General features: G+C 36.0%; 2 protein-coding genes across 2 annotated transcripts; both read left to right on the top strand.

The window, feature by feature from the left end:
• Positions 1–2,929: 2,929 nt before the first annotated feature.
• On the top strand, positions 2,930–3,889 carry LOC128100904 (olfactory receptor-like protein OLF2). The gene has a single exon (XM_052723644.1). It carries the CDS (start codon positions 2,930–2,932, stop codon positions 3,887–3,889), a length of 960 nt encoding a protein of 319 aa, XP_052579604.1.
• An 8,766-nt stretch (positions 3,890–12,655) lies between these two features.
• On the top strand, positions 12,656–13,582 carry LOC128101719 (olfactory receptor 5W2-like). The gene has a single exon (XM_052725039.1). The coding sequence runs from the start codon at positions 12,656–12,658 to the stop codon at positions 13,580–13,582; it is 927 nt and encodes a 308-aa protein (XP_052580999.1).
• The last annotated feature ends 7,922 nt before the right edge of the window (positions 13,583–21,504 follow it).

The following is a 21,504-nucleotide window of genomic DNA, read 5'->3' as shown; positions in this document are numbered from 1 at the left end:
AAGAAAGACACGGGGATTGCCCAATGACGGAGAAATGGAAGAGAATCTCTTGAATTTAATAAAATTTCAAGTCGCTAAGATTCTCAGCCCTGATTATTTTCACGTTTGCATTTAAGACAAAAGCTTATGTAATAATGTGTTTGGTAACAAGTCAGGACATATTTGATGATAAAGGAAATATCTAATTCTATATGATAATAATTAGGTTTAATTAACTTAAAAGTGGCTTTAGCTAAGGCTGAATATACTAGTTTATGTGTGTTATTAGAATTGACTTTGAGAAAACATGTTTATAGAATAAGTTTCAAATGTGATTTAAGATACATTTGAATATTTTATATGAAGAACTTAATACAAGTCAAACAAACACCACTGAAAGCACAATAAATTACATATTAATAAACAGAAAGAAACAACACTTTGCTTGTAATCCAGTATTTAATTATATGTAAAGTGTGTATATTGTAACATTACTTTTTATTTAAAATCTAGTGATTTTATTGGACCCTTGAGTATGTAAATGAGTTGGTCTCTTTATTTCTGTGTTTTTGCTTGTACTCTTTTCCTTCTGTTTGTTTTGTTCAACTTGAAGTTTTAGCTTTTGTTTTAGCATAGTTTATTTTATTATTATCCCTTAGAAGCCTGTTTGTTTTCTAATGAGTTACAGAAATGGAGTGGATCCAAATCGGAGGGTAGATGAAGAGAGATTGGGAGAAGTAGAGGAAGGGATAACTGTAAACAGAATAAATTATGTGAGAAAAAAAGTATATTTTCAATAAAAGGAAAAATTATCTATTGATTCAAATAAAAATTATAACTAGTTATCTTTAGGCAATGAGCTAATTGATGGTGTTTGCTGTCTTCACTAACAAAATGTGAATGCATTTCTGGAAGGGTGTTATTTATTAAATTTGCTGCATGAATGTAAATCTGTACAGCTGTAGAAATTTTATACCTTACAAAAATATATACAGAATAATGAACAGAAAGTAATGAATGCAAAATTAATTGGAGTAATTTTCTGATGCTAAATTTGGTAATTAGCTACACAGGAATATTTTCAAATTAATAATAGGAATACACTTTAATCACCTTATTTGTATCAAATACAGATTGTTAAACCATGTTATTAAAACTTCTTCTTATTCCTGAGAGACTGAGTATTAAGCACTCAGGGCCCATATAGAGAGGCTTATAACTTAGACAATTCCAGAGAGAGTATTAAGTCTGTGTGCAGACAGAACTTCATCCACTAACATCCACTACTCCTGGATCAGGTACAGTTGTGTTTTCTATTTTTCATTTTTCCATTACAAGTTTCCTTAACACTCTATTTTTGCACTAAATACATGTATGAAAGCAGATATGAAATAAAGCAAAAGTCTGGGAGGTGGGTAAATATTTTTTCCCATTGCTTTTTTTTCATTTTTCTTTATTAAGAAATTTTCTACTCACTCCACATACCACCCACAGATCCTCCTTTCTCCCTCCTCCAACACCCAGCCCTCTCTCCCAATATTTTAGTAATAGACATGTAATTTTATATATCTTAAATGTCCTAATTACTTCATATGAAATCATTATTTTTAAAGATCTATATACTGGGAAAGATACTTAAAACAATACACCCAAGTTTTAGAAATCTGTTATCAACATGAAACTTTTTAGATCTTGAATGGATTTTTCATGACTCATCCTGCCTCAGACACAGACACAGACACAGACGCGCACACACACACACATACACACACACCCCTAATATAAGTGAATTTTGTATGTTCATGTAACTGTATGTAACTCTAAGTATATGAGCTATGTGTTCCTATAACTGTCAATTTCCATTTATATAAATAGTTCGTTGGTTTTTTTAAGAGTAAAACAGTGAAACATTGGGACATAGACTTTAATGTGACTTCTCGAGAATTATTAACATAGGTCAGTTGATTAAAATGATGCATAAAAGTCAAAAGTAAATAAAAGTATTGTAACAAGTTCTGGAGACATAGGATGGCATACTGCTCAGAAAAATCTGAAATTTTGAGACAATGAGCAAGCGATAACTTTCTCATTTGTTGTTTATGTATATATACACAGGATTTGTATGTATGATATAGATGTACAGAATACGAAGATTCTGATTGATTAGGACTAGTTGATCATCCATTTTTACTAGTCTTCCTGTCACCTGTGCCACTGAAGCATCTCTGTGATTAGGTTAAAGATGTGCTTCTGACATAGTCTTGTCTTGGTCCTCAGGCTTTCTGCCAGAAGTCTTTGTTTTTATTCCAGTGGATCTCCATTACTAGATCTGAATCATAGCAAACACAGCCATATTATTGAAACTAAAGATGAATTAGATGTGCATTCAGTAAAGTATATGTATGTCATACCTACAAGTACCTGTGTCACACCGATGTGTGCTTCATAATTGTAGAGGGTAAAGGGATGAGAATGGGTTACTTTTAATCACCACAATTAATTATGCTTTGTTAGAGGAGATAGTAATATTTTTATAAATAAAAATAGTAATTCTTATCTGAAGATGCCGGTTTTCTTCACAATCTAACAGAAGAAACATTGCCAGTATTTCTGACAACATCCATGCCATAGCGAGAAGGGGCGAAGCTTCTCAGAGTGTCATGTTGTTTGCTTAGAAATTATGTATGTAAGTTTGGATGAATATGTACTCCACATTCTAAAGAGAGCTATGTAGATACAAGAAATTCCTTCATTATCTCAATGATTGACATTGAATTAGATACATTTCCAATAGTTAGTTTACTTAGGGCAATTGTGGTTTTATCTGTTTTTAATTCTGTTTTTTTTTTTTAAAAAAAAAGGACCAAGAGTTTAACTATGAGCAACAGGAAAACTGTAACTGTCAATTTCTGTTTCTTTATTGAAATCCCAGGGTTTTCAGATTAAAACAATGACACTTGAAAACTTCACTGTGTTTACGGAATTCATCTTCTTAGGACTTTCTACCAGACAGGATGTGCAACAGGCCCTCTTTGTCTTCTTCTTCTTCATTTACGGCCTAACTGTAATTGCTAATCTAGGGATGGTCCTGCTGATCAAGCTAGACCCCAGGCTGCACACACCTATGTACTATTTCCTGAGCAATCTGTCCTTCTGTGATGTCTGCTACTCCTCCACAGTCTCTCCCAAGATGCTGGCTGATTTCTTGTCTGGACAGAAGAAGATTACTTATAATTTATGTGCTGTTCAAATGTATTTTTTTGGAGCTTTTGCGGATGTAGAGTGTCTCATGCTGGCTGTCATGGCCTATGATCGTTATGTTGCCATCTGCAATCCACTGCTCTATACGATTGCAATGTCCAAGAAGGTCTGTATCCAGCTCGTGGCTGTTGCCTATGTGGTAGGCTTGGTGGATTCAGCAATCCACACATGCTGCACATTCCGACTATCCTTCTGCAATTCAAATGTCATCAACCACTTTTTCTGTGACATTCCCCCTTTGCTGGCCCTCTCCTGCTCAGATACATCCATCAACGAGATAGTGATGTTCACGTTCATTGGCTGTGTGGTGGGGTGCAGCATTGTCACAGTTCTTCTGTCTTACTGCTACATCATAGCTACCATCTGCAGGATGAACTCTGCTGAGGGCAGACACAAAGCATTTTCCACGTGTGCCTCCCACCTCACGGCTGTGGCCATTTTTCATGGAACTCTCCTTTTCATGTACTTCCGACCCAGCACAAGTTACTCAATGGACACGGACAAAATGGCCTCTGTTTTCTACACAGTTGTTATTCCTATGTTAAACCCACTAATCTACAGTTTAAGAAACAAGGATGTGAAGGGGGCTCTGAAGAAGGCAATTAGTATTAACTTGGGGGATGAAATTCTGTTTTGCACTTCAAAATGAATAGAATCTTCTGAGATTGTGTGTAAGTGTATCAACATAGATTTTGCTGGGTAAAATTTTTGAAATATTTCCTAATGAGAATTGGTTGTAATGAAAGCAATCACTGGTCTTAGTGTCTAAGCCAATAAACAATAGATAAGTCATTGTTTTAAATTTTGCAAAGAGTATCATTTCACACCTTTCTTCACTGATAAATGAAATACAATAGAGCCCAGCAAACTCTTCACAATTGACACTTCTCAACTTGTATTCTAGTTTTCATTAAACAGGTCCAATAAATATAGCTGATACATTCAAAGTGAATGTGTGAGAGTGAAGCTAAGATGTTTATTTGTTTTTGCAATCTTCCTGTGCACTAGTATCACCTTATCTATGTCCATAACACTCCAGTCAATAATCAGTAACTAAATGAATAAACACAAGCAAATAAAAGATACCTGCTTTAGATTCTCAGCCTATGAAGTTATTTTTGTTTAGTTTATGTTATGTTTTCTTATCTTACTTTTCATGTTTGAGTAGAGTGTTCTCATTAAATTGAATGAATAGGGAAAGACACTTCGCAAAAGTAATATATCTAGGTGAATAATAAATTTAACAACTTCTTTTTCATTTCATTGCAGTATATTTTACCTTGTATTAAATATGCCTCTTGTCTTTGGCCTAGAAATGACATACTGGCCAAAGGGAGATTTGTTGTGAGTTCTTCCTCAGATATCTTACTTGAATCAGCACAGTCTCCATGATCAACAGCTCCATGTTTTTTATTTTATCTAAAGTTCTAACCTGCATCTCTGGACTTCCCTTCTTTTTCTCAAACCCAAAAAAATGATATTTATTATACTGTTAGCAGCTCTGTAGCAATTGTAACCAGGGAAGCTGGTGGTTAAAAACAACAAACTTGTTCAATAGCTTCATGAATGGGGCTTTCATCTTTCTAGAGAGGATGATATCTTGTGCTATTATTGAATGGCATACTTAAAGCCTGAAAATGTCCAATCAACATAGTTGAAAATGTAAAGCAAAGATTTTATAACATATATTTTTATAAGAAAGAGGAAAGCAATTTATTAGCATTTCATTTGTGATCATACTGGGTTTGAGTATGCAGAATATAATTCTAGCAAATGTGCTTCTAAACAAAATATAAATAGTGATCCATGACCCATACCTGAGTGTTTGATAACAACTAATGATACGGAATACTATAATATTCAATGCAATTAACTGTATATGTTATTCTCAATATGTATTTTGATTAACCAGGTCATAGTGTTTATAGCATAGTTGCACTAGTGTAGCAGAATTAGTTTGTAGGAGGACTCAACTGATATTTAGAGGTGACATGAAAAACGTAGGGTTAATTGAAAGTAACAGGGATGCCAACCACAAAGACAAACTTAATCACACAGAGGATCCTCTTGGAGCATGCAAAAAGACAGTGGTGCTGTTAAGAAGGTGGAAAGTGCAAATAGTTCCCAGAGAGGAGGCATGTGGAACACTCTGGTGTTGATAACTCTGCTCAGATGTTAAAAGGTAGTGGTAGGAGGATGGGCTCTTGATATGTGTATTTCCGACAGTGATTTTTGGTCAATGGTAAGTTTGCATCTTTCACAGTGCTTACAGCTGGAAAAGCATTTACTAGATATATTTCTTCCTTATTCAGCATAATAGTTGTGCCCATTCCCACTGAACATGTGTAGAGTTAGAAGAACTGGTCTTGGTCTATTGTAGTGACACTTCTTGCTTTGAGAATAGAAAGGTACATTTCAAGAACGTGATATTTGAGGCCCTCTTACAATTCACACTTGTGAAGAATGTGACAGACAAAAGAGAATTAATCTCATTTTAGGTTTCTGTAATGAAAGAAAAAATGCTTTTATAGGGTTTTCCATGATAATCTTAGTATATATCTCATTAAAAATATGCTCAATAGTATATGCTACATAACATTATAGTCATTAACCAATTAAGAAAAGTGTATTATCTGCCATGTACCTTAGATTATTTAGATTACTGATTGAACAGGGTTCAAGATAAATAGATACTGGTTTGTCTCTTAAATCTCCATAATCTCTAATAATATATTTATGGTAATAAGATATGTCATTAACAAGGACTTTTACATCATTGATGTTGTCTTTTCAGTTCAATGTACTAAGGTAAAATAATTTTCTGAGGCTAGAGAGATGGTTCCACTATTAAGGGGGTATATACAGTTAAAGTGAGAGACAAGTCACTTTATAAATGATCAATATAACTTATTCTGTGCAATCATAGTGAGCTCAATGTCAAGGAAGAGCCTACTAGTGCTAAGAGAGAGGACAGTTTTGACTAATGTTAAGGTAGCTGAATTTAATGTTAAGCATGTTAAGGTAGCTGAATTTCCTGGCTGTGCCTTCTGTCTTCCATGGAGCCTATGCACTTGCCTAGTCAATATCTACCTGCAGATTCTAGCTCCAAACAAGCTTATGGATGTAGACAGAATTTTCTTTGGTCTGCCTGCTCACAAATAATGACATGGAGACTGACTATTAATTATAAAACTTAGCCCTAGCTTAGACTTGTCCAACTGGCACTTATAACTTAAAATAACCCATTCAATTAAAAAAAACCCACATTGCTTTTTACTTCATCTCTCTCTCTACTACTCATGCTGTGTCTTCAGTGTCTGGCTGGGAACTGTGCCTTCTTCTTCCCAGAGTTCTCTCTCTGCATTGAAGTACTGCCTATACTTCCTGCCTAGCTATTGGCTGTCCAGCTTTTTATTACACCAATCACAGCAATACATTCTCACACAGCGTACAAATATCCCACAACATTTCTTCCTTTTTGTCTAAATAAAAAGGAAATGTTTTAACTGTAATACAGTAAAATTATATACAATATGGATAATAATCAAGTAAGAAATATATTTACACTGTCCAGTCTTTCTGTATTTGGCAAATTTAGAGGAACTATTTTATTATCTATCCTATCTTGGTGACTCCAAAGTTTTGTACCTGATTTACTTTTTATCTTAACTTGTATTATGAACCCAAAACTTTCCGTTTAGACTTCAAAATAAAAGCTTTTGTATCTCTCAACCCTATCATATTACATCTCTTACATAAGTTTCTCTTTTGAATTTGATAACAAGGAAAATTGTAACTCTAACTATCTCATCTTCAATTCAATCAAAAATCTGACAAAGATATTATATTATCTAAGTAAACAAGAAGTGTAGAGCAAGCAAATTCCAAAAATATAGAAATCACAAAGACATCTCACTGCTTGGACAGTCACCCAAGTTGTCTTTGTAATGTAGGGGCATCCTATCCTTCTTCATTCTACAGGCATAGAATATCTGACAAACTGTTCAGTAAACCCAGAATTTTGAAGGACTGTCCTACCTTGTCTTGGCAAAGTTTGGCAATTGCCTTTTTTATGTTCTCTTTATCCAGGTTGGAAAGCATACTGTCAGCAGTTGAGGCAAGGGAAGTTTCAAGTCCAGTGGCTAACTGCCACAAAAAACACAACCTCCATGTGGAGGATCTTCTATGTCCTTCATCTTTTTTGAAATAAGATGGTGCTGCCAGGAGCAGACATGTCTTATTGTCATGAAAAGTCTTAGGTTATTAAAACATCTTAAATGCCCTATTCTGTAGCTCTATGAAGTGTTTGAATACCATTTATCTACCTAAAATATACCTCTGTTTTACCTTGGAAGCATATCTAATATGACTACAAGTTTGATTATTATAGATGACTAAGTATAAACCTGTATATTTTAATTATCTTAAATAGCTTTCAAGGACTAGAATTTTTCATTACATTTTTAAATGAGCTGCATAGGTATAATACCTTAAACAATAATAGATACATAAACTATAACAGAACTAACCATAAATTTATATCAATGTACAAACATACTTTAAACAAGAATAGAAACATCTATACAGTGTAACAAAAATAACCATACATTTGTAGCAATATAGAAAAATATCTTAAGCAAGAGTAGAAACATATATACACAATAAAATAACATTAAATTTGTATCAATATACAAAAGTATCTTAGCAAAAGTAGAAACATACATACATACAGCATAATAAAAATAACCTTAAATTACTATCAAGATGCAAAAATCATTACCAATGTAAAATATTTGAAATTAATAGTCAGCTAAAATCTTACTAACTACCTTGATTCTGCTCTTACCCCTTGTTAGAGCTGAATAGAACCTGCATCTTGGCTATCTCTACAACCATATTACTCCTTGCACAGATCGGTAACTAGAAACTACAATACTTGATTCAATCTCAATTTCCACATTCCCTGTGAGAGAATATAGTTGACTACTACAATAGCACCCAACTTATTGGTATCTTTTCTGGCCCTATAATAAGAACAGTGACTTCACTGGCACATTTAGCAATAAAAAGGGATAACTATAGATTGGAAAGAATCTATGGACTTTAGGATATATTTCCTACTGAGTACTCATGAAATAGAAGTTCAGTCTCAGGATTCATTCCTTTCTTAACTTTTGAAAATCTCTTTTGTTAATGATCTTTATGGATAAATTATGTTTTAGATAAGAATTTTAACTGTATTTTAAGATCAATGTGGCCCAAATTTCTAACTCACCAAATATGTTCAAGGAATTATTTTACTTTAAAAATGTTTATTGAATATAGACTATTCTCTCATATACTACATTCCAACCACAGATCCCCTCATTTTATTCCTCCTAGCTGCCCCCACCTCTCTTCTCCTCCAGACTCACTCACCCTTCATTTCCTTTTCAGAAAAAAGGCAGGCTTCCAAAAGACAACAGCCAAACAGGACAAAATAAGATACAATAAGACAAAGCAAAATCCTCATATTAAGGCTGGAAAAGATAACTCAATATGAGAAAAAGAGTCTCAAGAGCATGTGAAAGAGTCTGAAATATGCTATGCTGTACAGAGACAGAAATAGTACCCACAGACTCTGAAAAAAGAGTGTTGGGTTCCCTATGATTACACTAATATTAAGTAGTGAGGCACCTGATTTGTGTGCTAGAAACGAACTTGCAAGGGCACCATATACTCTTAAGTGCTGAGCCATCTCTCCAGCTAAGTAAAATGTATTTTATGGTGTTGTGATGTTCTTCTTTTTAATTTTAGCTGAGGTTTCATTATTTAACTTCATCTGTAACACATTTTTATAACACATCAGTTACAGTTTCTCATTGTTTCATACTGTAGAACTAATATTGTGAAAATGACAAGTCTACCAAAGGCAGTTTACAGATCCAACACATTCTCAATCAAAAATCTCTATTTCAATCTTCACAGAAAAGAAAACTATGCAAAAATTGAAACAGAATTACAGAAGACTCCAGATAGCTCAGAAATAATGCTGAGATATTACCAGTCCATCTTTCAATGTATTTTACAGAGTTATAACAATAAAAACAGTACAGTCCTGGCACAAAATTCACATGCAGATGAAAGCAATCAAATAGAATATCTAAACGTGAGTACTCCTAACCTATGTTATCTGATAATTGACAAAGAAGCCAGAAACATAAACCAGAGAAATGACATTATCTTCAACAAATGATTCTAAAAGCTGTGTCTACACACAGAAAAATGAAATCAGACCTGTCTTTTATTGCACAAAAATTAATTCCAGATGAATCAAAGACCTAAGTTTGAAACCTGAAATTCTGAAATTGCTACAAGAAACAAAGGCAGTGCCTTCTAAGATATAGGTAAAGGAAGGATAGGAAGAATTGCTTGAAGAAGACTCTGCTTGTCCAGGAATTGAAGCTAAACTGACAAAATTTGAATAAAAAATTATAATCATAAAATCCAAAAGCTTCTAAGAAAACAATCATCCAAGTCAAGTGAAAGCTCACAAAATGGTAGAAAACGTGGCCCAACTGTATACACGACAGAGGATTATTATCTGGAATATATAAGGAAACTGCCTCCCAAAAAATAAAAACTAAAAGCAAAACAATAACAACAAAAATGCTAAAGTCAAGAAGAGAAAAAAACCAATTACATATGGGGTGATTATAATCAGAGGGATCTCAAAGACAGGAATGTGATTAACAACTCAAAAAAGCTTCATCAGCTTTAGCAATTAGGGAAATACATATTAAAAATATATGCCCATTGCTAAACTGCAGACAGAGATATAATAGGAATAGGGATTTTCATATTTCTTACTTAAATAACAAAAGAACATAATACATTTGCTTTAAGGAAAATATCATTTCTGGCTGGAATGTCGCAGTGAATCACTGTTTTCATATTCCTAGGTATCTGCTACAGTAGATGTTTTGTTAAAATTGAATAAATCATATAAAATATTATTTGAGTCATGATAAAACTATTTAAAAGCATTTCACTATTAGAATATTAATGTGTGTGTGTGTGTGTGTGTGTGTGTGTGTGTGTGTGTGTGTAGCAGGAGAAATTGTGATCTCAATTTTAATTCACTTTCCTCTAAATTCACTATGATAATAAATCTAACTAAATGCAATTTCTCCTAAGATAATTCATTCAGGTTTATACTACTGTTTATGGAATTAATTTTCAGGCTTTTTTAAAAATTAAATGTGCACAAGTGTTTTGTTTGTCTTTGTACATGTGTACCACATGTATGCCAGATGCACATGGAGAAAAGAAGCTTTCTGATTCTCAGAATTAAAGTTACAGATGGTTGTGAAACATTATATTTGTGCTAAATTCCTAGCCCAGTCTCTGCAAGACTTACATGTGCTCTTAATCACCAAGCCATCATATCTCCAGCCCCCAACTTTACATTACTTTTAACACACAGTATATTTGAATTGCTACATGAAACTTTCTTTTTCTGTTAGACTTGTTAGTAACATAGATGTTTCACCATTTGCAGTGGTGAAAAGATCATTTATGAAGTTTCCCAGGAACTAGAAGAGAAGAATGTAGTACAGCAATCATTATAGGGCATGTGCTGGAAATTATTCTAGAAGCAGGTACTGTAAATAGCATACAATGTGTGAATACACTAAGAATCAAGCAATTGGTTCACCATGAAGTGTCCATTGAATAATATATAAATTGTATACCAATAATCTATTCAAAAGTAGTTACAGCCAGCAAATCACTGAAGTGTTTAAAATTGGAATATGAACTGAACACTAATGTGTTATAAATGACTTCATAGGGGTAGAGATTTCATTTTCATTAGATTCTGGTTCATTTAATAAAATATAGATTATATTTTGCTATATAAAAAATATATATATATATGTATACAAGTTCTATATATTTTACAACATAAAATTAAACTGAAATATTCACTTTGAAAAATTAAGTTGATGACAATAGTAAGAAATTGTAGTTCCATCTTTAATGAGGAACTTCATATATGCACAAGGGAATAAAAGACCATGAGTAGAAATAATTACATGTTTTCATAGCATCAAACTCTAAAGGGAAGAGGCTACAGGAGCATAAGTCCCAAGTGATACATGATATAACAAAATGCTGTCTTCTCATATTTTTCTACCAAAGACAAACTCACCTTAGGTAAGCTCCTGAGGTCCCCAATCCAATAATATATGGTTAATATATGGTTACAAATGATCTTTTCAGAAAAGATAAAAATAATTTTTTACTTAGTCAACTATACAGTCTACTTGGGTAATGTTTAAAATCTAAAGAAAACATCATTTTATAATCAGAACAAGAAGATTTTGACTGCACTTATTAGTATCTATAAAGCCATATGTTAATTATTTTCCTTTAACAGATTATCAGAAAGTATTCTTTATTCATTTCAACCTATGTGTAGATACATACATCACTTCAAATCCTGTATTTTATTTATCTGTAGTTCTGATTACCACTTTATAAACCTTTATTAAGATAAATGTTATTTAAATATTTTATTTGAATAATAATTTTTAAATTTCAAATCTCAGTAAGCTACATATCATCGTTAGCTAATATACTAACTAATTCTCTCACACTTGGCAAATCATAAAATTTCACATAATTTCACAAACACATGAGGCCATATGTCTTGGTAGTCTTTACTTTTCTTAATGTGGTTTTCATTAATAAACACTAAATATACAACATCTGCAGCTGTGCATATACACATGTGACTTCATGCTGCTTAGACTATTTTTTAGCTTTTTCCATTGAATGATGAGATTTATCCTTTGGTTTCAAAAGCTATTGACAAATAGTCAGTGGGTATGGTAGCCTAACAATCACATATATTTGAAAGGAAAAGTAATTAGGAATTATTTTTTACTTACTGTATAATAACAGATATTTTGCTCATAAATACTAGAAGGTTTCAGTAGTTATTTTGACTAGGAATATGGTTATTATTTTAAAATTCGCATTTTTCATAAAATTTTGATTTTTAAGAATAATTTCAAGTATATTTAAATGTGAAGTATACTGAGAACTTTAATATCTTGCCATTTAGTCTCACTAACTTAAAAATTTATATTACTTTAAAGGTCTTTCTGTCAAGGTAGTCTATTTCAGGGAAACTGACATGTACAGCTTGATATTTGTCCAGATTTGATATTGATTCCAGAGTTTATTAATTGTTATGTCAGATAAATTATTAAAATTAAATAATATAATCTTAATTGAAGACTGAAGTATGTATTTGGGGGGGACAATAATAAATTAGAGATAAAATAATGTTCTGCACAGTAAATGTACTGTGAACATATATACATATGTAAATATATACATATTTAATTTTTAAGGTTTTTCTAAGAAAATGGACAAGAAAAACTGCTCCTCTGTGGATGAATTCATTTTCTTGGGAATTACCAATAGCTCTGACATGAAAATAGCTCTTTTCATCACATTCCTACTTGTTTATCTCATTAATCTTCTGGCCAATCTTGGGATGACCATCTTAATTAGAGTGGACTCTCAGCTCCACACACCCATGTACTTTTTCCTCAGCCACCTCTCCTTCTGTGACCTCAGCTATTCCACAGCAATTGGACCCAAGATGCTGGTGGATCTTTTAGCTGAGGAGAAATCAATTCCCATGGTTGGTTGTGCTCTGCAGTTCTTGACATTCTGTATCTTTGTTGATTCTGAGTGTCTACTGCTGGCAGTGATGGCCTATGATAGGTACCAGGCCATCAGCAACCCTTTGCTCTACACAGCAAACATGTCAAACAGGCTGTGCTCCCTGCTTGTGGCTGGGGTTTACCTGGTGGGAACAGCAGATGCTTTGATACATACAACCCTGACCTTCCGCTTATGTTTCTGTGGATCCAATGAGATCAACCATTTCTTCTGTGATGTCCCTCCTCTTCTATTACTATCTTGCTCAAATACAGAGGCCAACGAGTTAGCAATATTTACAATTTTTGGGTTGATTGAGTTGAGCACCATTTCAGGAGTTCTTGTCTCTTATTGCTACATCATCTCATCAGTCTTTAAGATCAGCTCTGCTGAGGGGAGATTCAAAGCTTTCTCCACCTGTGCCTCCCACCTGACTGCAGTTGCGATTTTCCAGGGAACTATGCTTTTCATGTATTTTCGGCCAAGTTCTTCCTACTCTTTAGATCAAGACAAAATGACATCACTATTTTACACTCTGGTGATTCCCATGCTGAACCCTCTGATTTACAGCCTGAGGAACAAGGATGTGAAAAAGGCTCTGGAAAAACTGAAGAATAAAAGGTGATGGACAATTTCTAATATAATCTGTATGTTATTACTTTTAATTCAATCTGCATTGCACATATAAAGGACATTGTATCACTACAAATTTAATAAAATATATTACTAGTTTCACATCTAATTTTAAGAAATCACTGTTCATATCTATGCTTAACTTTCCCAAACAATATATTCTATTCTCTGTCTGTGGGAATTTTCCTAACAATTTCAATTATACTCAAGTTGTATGTGCCCATCCTTTCACTCAATGTCAAATTAAATTTGTTATGGTGAGTATTTACTCATTGCTTTTTACACATTTGAATGCTTTTCAAGGAAAATTTAAAAATTTCACCAGAGGTGAGTAGTATATATAGATGAAATATGGACAATTACTGTATACTCATAAATTATGTAGACTTTGTTACCATTCTAGAGTCAGTGGGACCTGGGAGAATAGAGCCAATAGATGAGGAGGACTAAGTATCATGCAATAGCCAACTTTATTCAGAGCATCAAAGAATTTGTACTCTGAGTATTAATAAAATCACAGGAGTAAGGTTTTCATGAGTTCAAACTGGATATATTCACAAGACCAAGCTATATATGGCAAAAACATGTTTTTCAATAGAGGCATATAAAGGATAACTTAACTGAGGTCACAAGTGTGGGAAGAAGGAGATAGAATGGTGGGCAGAGCCCACCTCTTAAAGGGAGCTTGGTGCATGAACAAATAGGCTACACAAATGGGGCTATGTAGGATGGTATTCTCAGGACCCTGAGGGGCCCAAAGTACTGCCTGCTTACTGGCAAGGTTCACAAGGGGCCAGCCAGGTAATGATTAAATGCTAACATTCCTCCCTTTTCATTTATTATAAAAAGGTGAGTTATGGATAGCACGTGAGGTGGGAACAAGGGGCACCAAGACCTCTAGACAGCTTCCTGCTGACTTGGGATGAAGTACGGAAGGGGAAGTTGGATTTGGGGTCATGCACAGTGGAAGGTGTGAGTGAAGAAGCATTCAGTTATCTGTCATCTGGGAGACCTCAGGCGTCTGTTCCTCGAGGGAGCTGAGAAGACAGGTTGCTAGAAGAAAAATAGATTGTTTTCACTGGCCCCAAGATCAGGCTAGCCCTGGGAAGAGTGGCAACTGCCAGAAAGAATGGAATGGAGAGCTACATTGGTTGTGCAGAAGAGGCAAGGCTGAATGACCCAGACAAAGAGCAGATATGCTCTTGAATCTGAAGAGGTGATATTAGATGTTCCAGGAACTTAGGGGGATGGCACACCAAATCAAGGGATGATGTGTTCCAGGAGTACAGGAGTCATCACATCTGCTGTTTCTCTGGAGGAGGCAAATGTCTCTATCCATCCTGTAAGAGTGTCAACAAGTTAGGAGATAATAGAGTTTTATGAGTGGACATTTTAACACAAGTTAACCTGCCAGTGTGTGCCCTGTTCTCATCCTCAGAGCTGATACAGGGGTTGGCATATCTGGATGATCTCCTGCTTGGGTTGGCCTTGGCATGAGTCTGGCAGGAGGGGTGAACCTGTGCAGGAACCTGCAGGTGTCTAAAACAACTGGAACAGATTTTTTTTTTTTTTTTTTTTTTTTTTTGGAAAGGAAAGAATTTATTTTACTGTAAACATTTCCAGACTACTACATCATCATCCTCCAAAAAATATGGTCAGCTTTGTCAGTAAAAACATGCAAAAAGCAAAAACAATAACCAAAAGAACAAAAACCAAACAAACAGAAAAAAAAAATCTCACGATTCCTTTTCACCAATTTCTGCTTTGGTTTGCTCTTGATTTCTGTGATAAAACATTGACCTAAACCAAGTAGGGGAAGAAAAGTTTTATTCATCTTACATATCCTGGATCACAGTCCATTTTTAGGGAAGTCAGCATAGTAACTCAAGGCAAAAACCAGGAACTAAAACAGAGACCGTAGAGGAATATTGTTTCCTGGCTTGATCAGTTTGCTTTCTTATACACAAAAGGACCACTGTGGCCAGTCTACAGATGGTTTTATACATAAATCATAAATCAAGAAAATGCCACACAAGCTTTCCTACAGTCCAGTTTTTTTTTTATTAATTTATTTTGCAATACAATTCAGTTCTACATATCAGCCATGGATTCCCTTGTTCTCCCCGCTCCCGTCCCCCTCACCTACCCCCCAACCCCCCCCATTCCCATCTCCTCCAGGGCAAAGCCTTCCCCACAGACTGAGGTCAACCTGGTAGACTCAGTCCAGGTAGGTCTAGTCCCCTCCTCCCAGGCCGAGCCAAACAATCCTGCATAGGCCCCAGGTTTCAAACAGCCAACTCATGCAATGAGCACAAGATCTGGTCCCACTGCCTGGGTGCCTCCCAAACAGATCAAGCCAATCAACTGTCTCATCCGTTCAGAGGGCCTGATCCAGTGGGGACCCCTCAGCCATTGGTTCATAGTTCATGTGTTTCCATTCATTTGGCTATTTGTCCCTGTGCTTTATCCAACCTTGGTCTCAACAATTCTCGCTCATATAAACCCTCCTCATTCTCGCTAATTGGACTCCCAGAGATCCACCCAGGGCCTAGTCATGGATCTCTGCATCCAGATTCCTCAGTAGTTGGATGAGGTTTCTAGCACAACAATTAGGGTGTTTGGCCATCCCATCACCAGAGTAGGTCAGTTCGGGCTGTCTCTCGACCACTGCCAGCAGTCTGTTGTGTGGGTATCTTTGTGGATTTCTGTGGGCCTCTCTAGCACTTTGCTTCTTCCTATTCTCATGAAACAAGGATGACTTGTCTGCTACTCACATCACCAGGGAGGCTACCTGGAAAACAGGACCCCAAGAAAGACACAGGGATCACCCAATGACAGAGAAATGGAATGAGATCTACATGAACAGCCTGGACATGAGTGGGGGTAATGAAAGGCGAGGGTTGAGGGAAAGAGAGCTTGGGGGAGCGGGAGATCCCAGCTGGATCAACAACAGAGAGGGAGAATAAGGAATAGGAGACCATGGTAAATAAAGACCACATGAGAATTGGAACAGATTTATATATTGGTGTCACAGCAAAAGGCTAGAAATTTAAGGACTCCTGAAAACTTCATAGTCAGTGCTCTATCAGTTTACCAGAACTGCATTTATCAGTGCTAAAATGTTGAACCTCTGAAGTTACATCTGAAACCCATTTATCCTGTAACATGAAGTCTTTGGATAGGGCATACGTGTCTGTACTTTTAACATGAAACTTACTAATAAGCTACCAAAGTGCTTGTAGCCTTGGGGTTGTGGGGGGAGAGCTGTAAAACTGACAAGTCTATTAATACCCTGGTCATCAAACACTATCAGATCTGAGAAGGATAAGTAAATAAACAGAAGGGAGACAGTTTTCTAGCTACCTAGGCAGTATCAAGTTTCTCCATGGTTGTTATGGGGCACAAGTTCAAGAAACAGTGCTTGCCTTTAGCTGCTAAGTACAGAAGATCTGATAGATTTATTTGGGGAAATTTACCTACTTTGACTTCACAGCATGGGGCAATAAATCCTTCAGCGTTGTCCTCTTATCCAGTCTGGGCAGGCTCTAGGCAGTGTTTGAGGTGAAAGACAGTTTTTCTTTTCTTTTTTCTTTTTTTCTCAGTGCCTGGTATTGCCACATCTAAAGCATACCTCTAGGTGGAAGCTCTTCCATGGCCATGCATTTTCTTGGAGAAGATACAGGATGCTGCCAGGAGCTGGCATGTCTCTCTATCATAAAAAGCTTTTTGTATTAAATATCATATTCTCAGATCTCTAAAGGTACTTGAGGATTGGGGGAACAAAATCTGTTAGGTATATCTAAATTAAACAAATGTTGAGGCTTAACTTTGAGAGCACATATAAGTTAAATCTGAACATACATTTTCCCCAACTAGTTACAGCTTACCAATATTAGAAAAAGCAAGGTTAGGCATATATTCTTAAAATGGTCTCTGTTAACCTGAGTAGACCTTAAATAAGGAGTGACCCCTTGTCAGACTGTTTCGGTATCATCAAATAGTAATATCTCAGTCTCTGCTGTTTAGCTGTGGTCCTAAGATATATAAGGCAAAACCAAGTTTTAACATTGCAAGCAATTTAGTTTCAATATCAATGGGCTTATTCTTAGGTTACAAAATTTGGCTGGCAGCAAGATTCATCCCTGTACATGAATGCAGAGGTACAGCATTAATATCTAAGTAACCAGAATTTTTTTAAATTTCATCTTTTATAAACCTTGCTTTAGGGCAGGACAGGAATTATCACATAGAAATCTATCCAATCCAAAATAATTTGGAGACCTAATGTCTCCTAGTGGATCCATCACCCTTGCTAAAAATGGCAATGAGATCATGACTCTTTAATCTTAGTCAAGATGGTGACTGCCCACATGGTTACCCTCATCAAAGATGGCAGTGAAGTTATATAACCTGTCTGTCTTTGACTTTAGCCAAGATGGTGCCTGCCTACATGGTTATTCTCACCATGGCAGACCACATGGTGTTTTCCAGAGCAGTTTAAATCTGGAGTTACAAGATTTTAGGTCTTGAAATTATACCCAATTTCTTAGTTTTTTTTTCATAATAAGGTAAATAACTTTCTCACAAAATCTGAGCTTGTGCAGCTAGTGAACATAGCTGAGATGTTAACAAGACACACACAGATCACACAATCCCAGGCATTCAAAAACAAACCAGGCACACTGTGACCACATTCATACATTACAACAGAAAGACAAACAAAAAGTTTTTCCAGGGAACTGTGTCAGCTGACCAACTCCTAAATTAAGAGTTTACAGTATAAAGCAGCAAGTAAAAGACCATAAGAATGAAAGTCATTTCCTAGCCAAGGTGGTAGAGGCAGTGGTGCCAGATGCTGCTTGTATTGGGCCAGCCCACTGGGGATGGCTTGGCATTGTCAGTCTAGGTGCAAGTGGCAGCACCTCATATACCCGAGCATTTAGAATGTGTTACAAGGGAACATGGGAAACAGAGTAGCAGGGAAGACAGGTGGGAAAGAGGGACTCCCTGGGCTCCAGTGGTGGTAGCAGCAGAAGGGATGAAGAGAGGGAGTGAACAGAGACAGAGCAAATAGAAGAAGGAGACATTTTGAGCAAAAGCATGAGATGCCAGCAGGCACAGAATCAGGGAACAAGAGAAAAGGGAGGCATCCAGCATTCCAGAGCCCAAGCCATGGGTCTCCCAGGCTGCTTGGAGAGGAGAGCAAACAGGACAGACAAGCCAAACAGAAAAGAGGGAGTGATGGGAGCACATAGTCCAAGAGTCCTAAGAGAAAGCTTGAAAGTAGAATACACTTTTCCATCTATTGGATCACTGGTAGAAGTTACAAAGATCCTGTGAAACATTGGGTTATGAGGTTCTGGCAAACATTCATTTGGATTGACATGGATAAGTTTAAACCTTATGTCAGGTGCTAGATATGGTGGTGGGTGAATTTTCCATGAGTAAGGCAGATAAATAAGGTTCAATAGGCTGGAATCTTCAGCATCCCAGAAATTCACAAGGACCAATGAGGAGGCACAGGATACTCAGCGGATCTTTATCCAAAGAACATGTGCCAATGGACACCTGGGTCCAAGGGATAAAAAGGCACCAACTGCCCACTCTGTCATCGCTTAGAGAGCAGAGGCTAATGGGCAAAGAGCTCGAGAGAGACACAGCTGCCTGGTGTGTCAGGATCCTGTGCTGTTGGAATGGGCGAGTAGGCACAGAGTCAACAACACAGACTCTGGGAGGATGTTGAAACAACAAGCTCAGTTTATTCAGGAAGAGGCATACCTTACATACCCTCCACTCTACCCAGTGGGGAGGTCTGATGAACATTCATCTGCTGGTACAACATGGCTGCCTCTCATTGGTCCAGGTCATCTCTAGATCATATCTCATCTGCTGTTGCTAGGGCCCTTAGGCAGACCCAGGTTGGCTTTCAGGGAGTATCTTATTACTGGTCTGGGCTGTCTGGCCTTCAAGCATAGTGCTGAGTCATCCCATAGCCTGGTACCAGGACTTCAAGAAAAGCCAGAAGGCAAGTACTGTGCTTGAGAAATGAAGCCTCATACCCAGGGAAATGGCCAGAGTTGTAAAAGGAAGAGCTTACAGATCATGCCAGTGCTGGATGAAGGGGCCCAGCTGTTGGAAAAGTGCTGATGAAAGTTTCAGTGTCCTGGCCTGCCTCAGACTGCTGCTTGGCAGGAAGGAGCACCAGGAGGGCCTGCTGAGTTGCGCAGCACCAAATGTTGTATTTTAAAAATGGCATGACATGGTCTTGGCAGTGGGAGTTATTGGGCCAAGATACTGCCTGTTTACTGGCAAGGTTCCCAAGGGGCTGGCCAGGTAATGGTTAAATGCTAACAAGACCCTTGACTTGTTTTCTTGGAGTATTCTTACAACCACTTAGACTTCTCCTCATATGACTTCATTTCTGGACCATATTCCAACAAAACTTCATGGCAATCTTGAGCTTAAAGCCTTTTGACTCAATTCCAGACAGATTGTCTTATCCAGTTTTAGGATAACATCTTCCTGGAAGGTAGATATTCTGTTTCTATATATAAATGATGTTCATAGTGGGGAAGAAAATGTCTATGCAGTAATTTTTACAATTAGAGAGGTCAAGATGTAGGGAGGCCTATATTTGGAAGATCAACCATGTTAACTAAAACAAGTACCGGATTTTGGCAATATATAACTGGGTGGTAGAACTGTCAAACCTTTCATTGTTTCCTCCATTGGCTTTTAATTTATAATTATTTTTCTCTCAGCCCGAGTTAAACAATTCTCTTCAGTTGCTTCCTTTACATATTAATTAATTTGTGCCTATTTCTTGAATTGTTACATATAATGAGACAATATAAGCATATATTTCCTCAAATAATAAATCATCTCAGTTATGAAAACCTTAGTGTCATAGGTGGGAAACTTCATGATACAGAAAACAAATAACAAAACAAAACCCCATATAATATGGAATTTGGAAATACTCATAAATCAATGCTATATTATCTAAGACAATATTATCTAAGAGTGTGGCATGTTCTATTTACCTAATAGACACTTCAATGGTTTGTGTAAAGTACATAAAATGGTGTATACAAACCTAAAATATTTCTAAATAATTAAGTTCCTAAGATATAAACATCTTGCTTGTGAGTATGTTCTTAGTGTGAACATATATAGTGGATCCATATATCTCATAGTCGAACAGTGAAAAATCATTTTGGAAATAATATGGATATGGATCTAAGTTTGAAAGCCAGTAAAGACTTTTGATTGTCAATCACAATTACATATCCTGATTTTCCTGAGCACATTCAGTTTTACAGTTCCAGTATCAAATAATTCTGCCTGAAAATATTTCATAATAGAAGAACCAGTACTCCTTTGCTTTATGCTGTCATCTGGCACAGTATAAGTTCTCAGGAGAAAATCCTGAGAAGGATTCTTTATTTAGAAAAACATCTATTTGTACCATAATTTGTCAGTCAAGTAACTTTCTTTTGCAAATGTATATGATGGCCAGAGCTGTGATGTTGTTAATCAAATGTGTAAATAGTACCAAAACATTGTGTGTATGTTTCTTGTTATTTTCTTTAGGTATTTTGTTTGTTTGTTTGGTCTTTTTGTTTGTTTCTTTTTTTGTTTGAAAGAGAGAGAAAGAACAAGGTGTTAGGTGGCTGGTTAGGGAGGATTTGGGAGGATTGGGAAAGGAAAATCATAATTGGAATATATTGTATGATGTTTTTCATTAAAAAGTGATGATAAAAATAAGGTTAATATGGGACAAAGTTTTTGTGAAATGATTAATTCATAAGGACAGAGTCCTTAGAGATTAGATTATGGACCTTACCACTAGGACCCAATAGCATCCTCTCTCCTTCTGCCTCTAAATCGAAGTGGAGGTCAGACTGTCCATAA

The sequence above is a fragment of the Peromyscus californicus genome, unplaced genomic scaffold (genome assembly GCF_007827085.1).
Source record: "Peromyscus californicus insignis strain IS unplaced genomic scaffold, ASM782708v3 Scaffold_7__1_contigs__length_154581171, whole genome shotgun sequence".
NCBI lineage: Eukaryota > Metazoa > Chordata > Mammalia > Rodentia > Cricetidae > Peromyscus > Peromyscus californicus.
This window is presented reverse-complemented; position numbering and strand designations above follow the sequence as displayed.

Bases quoted from the DNA above. Each gene is read 5' to 3' on its own strand.
- LOC128101719 (XM_052725039.1), top strand. From the start codon at position 12,656: ATGGACAAGAAAAACTGCTCCTCTGTGGATGAATTCATTTTCTTGGGA.
- LOC128100904 (XM_052723644.1), top strand. From the start codon at position 2,930: ATGACACTTGAAAACTTCACTGTGTTTACGGAATTCATCTTCTTAGGA.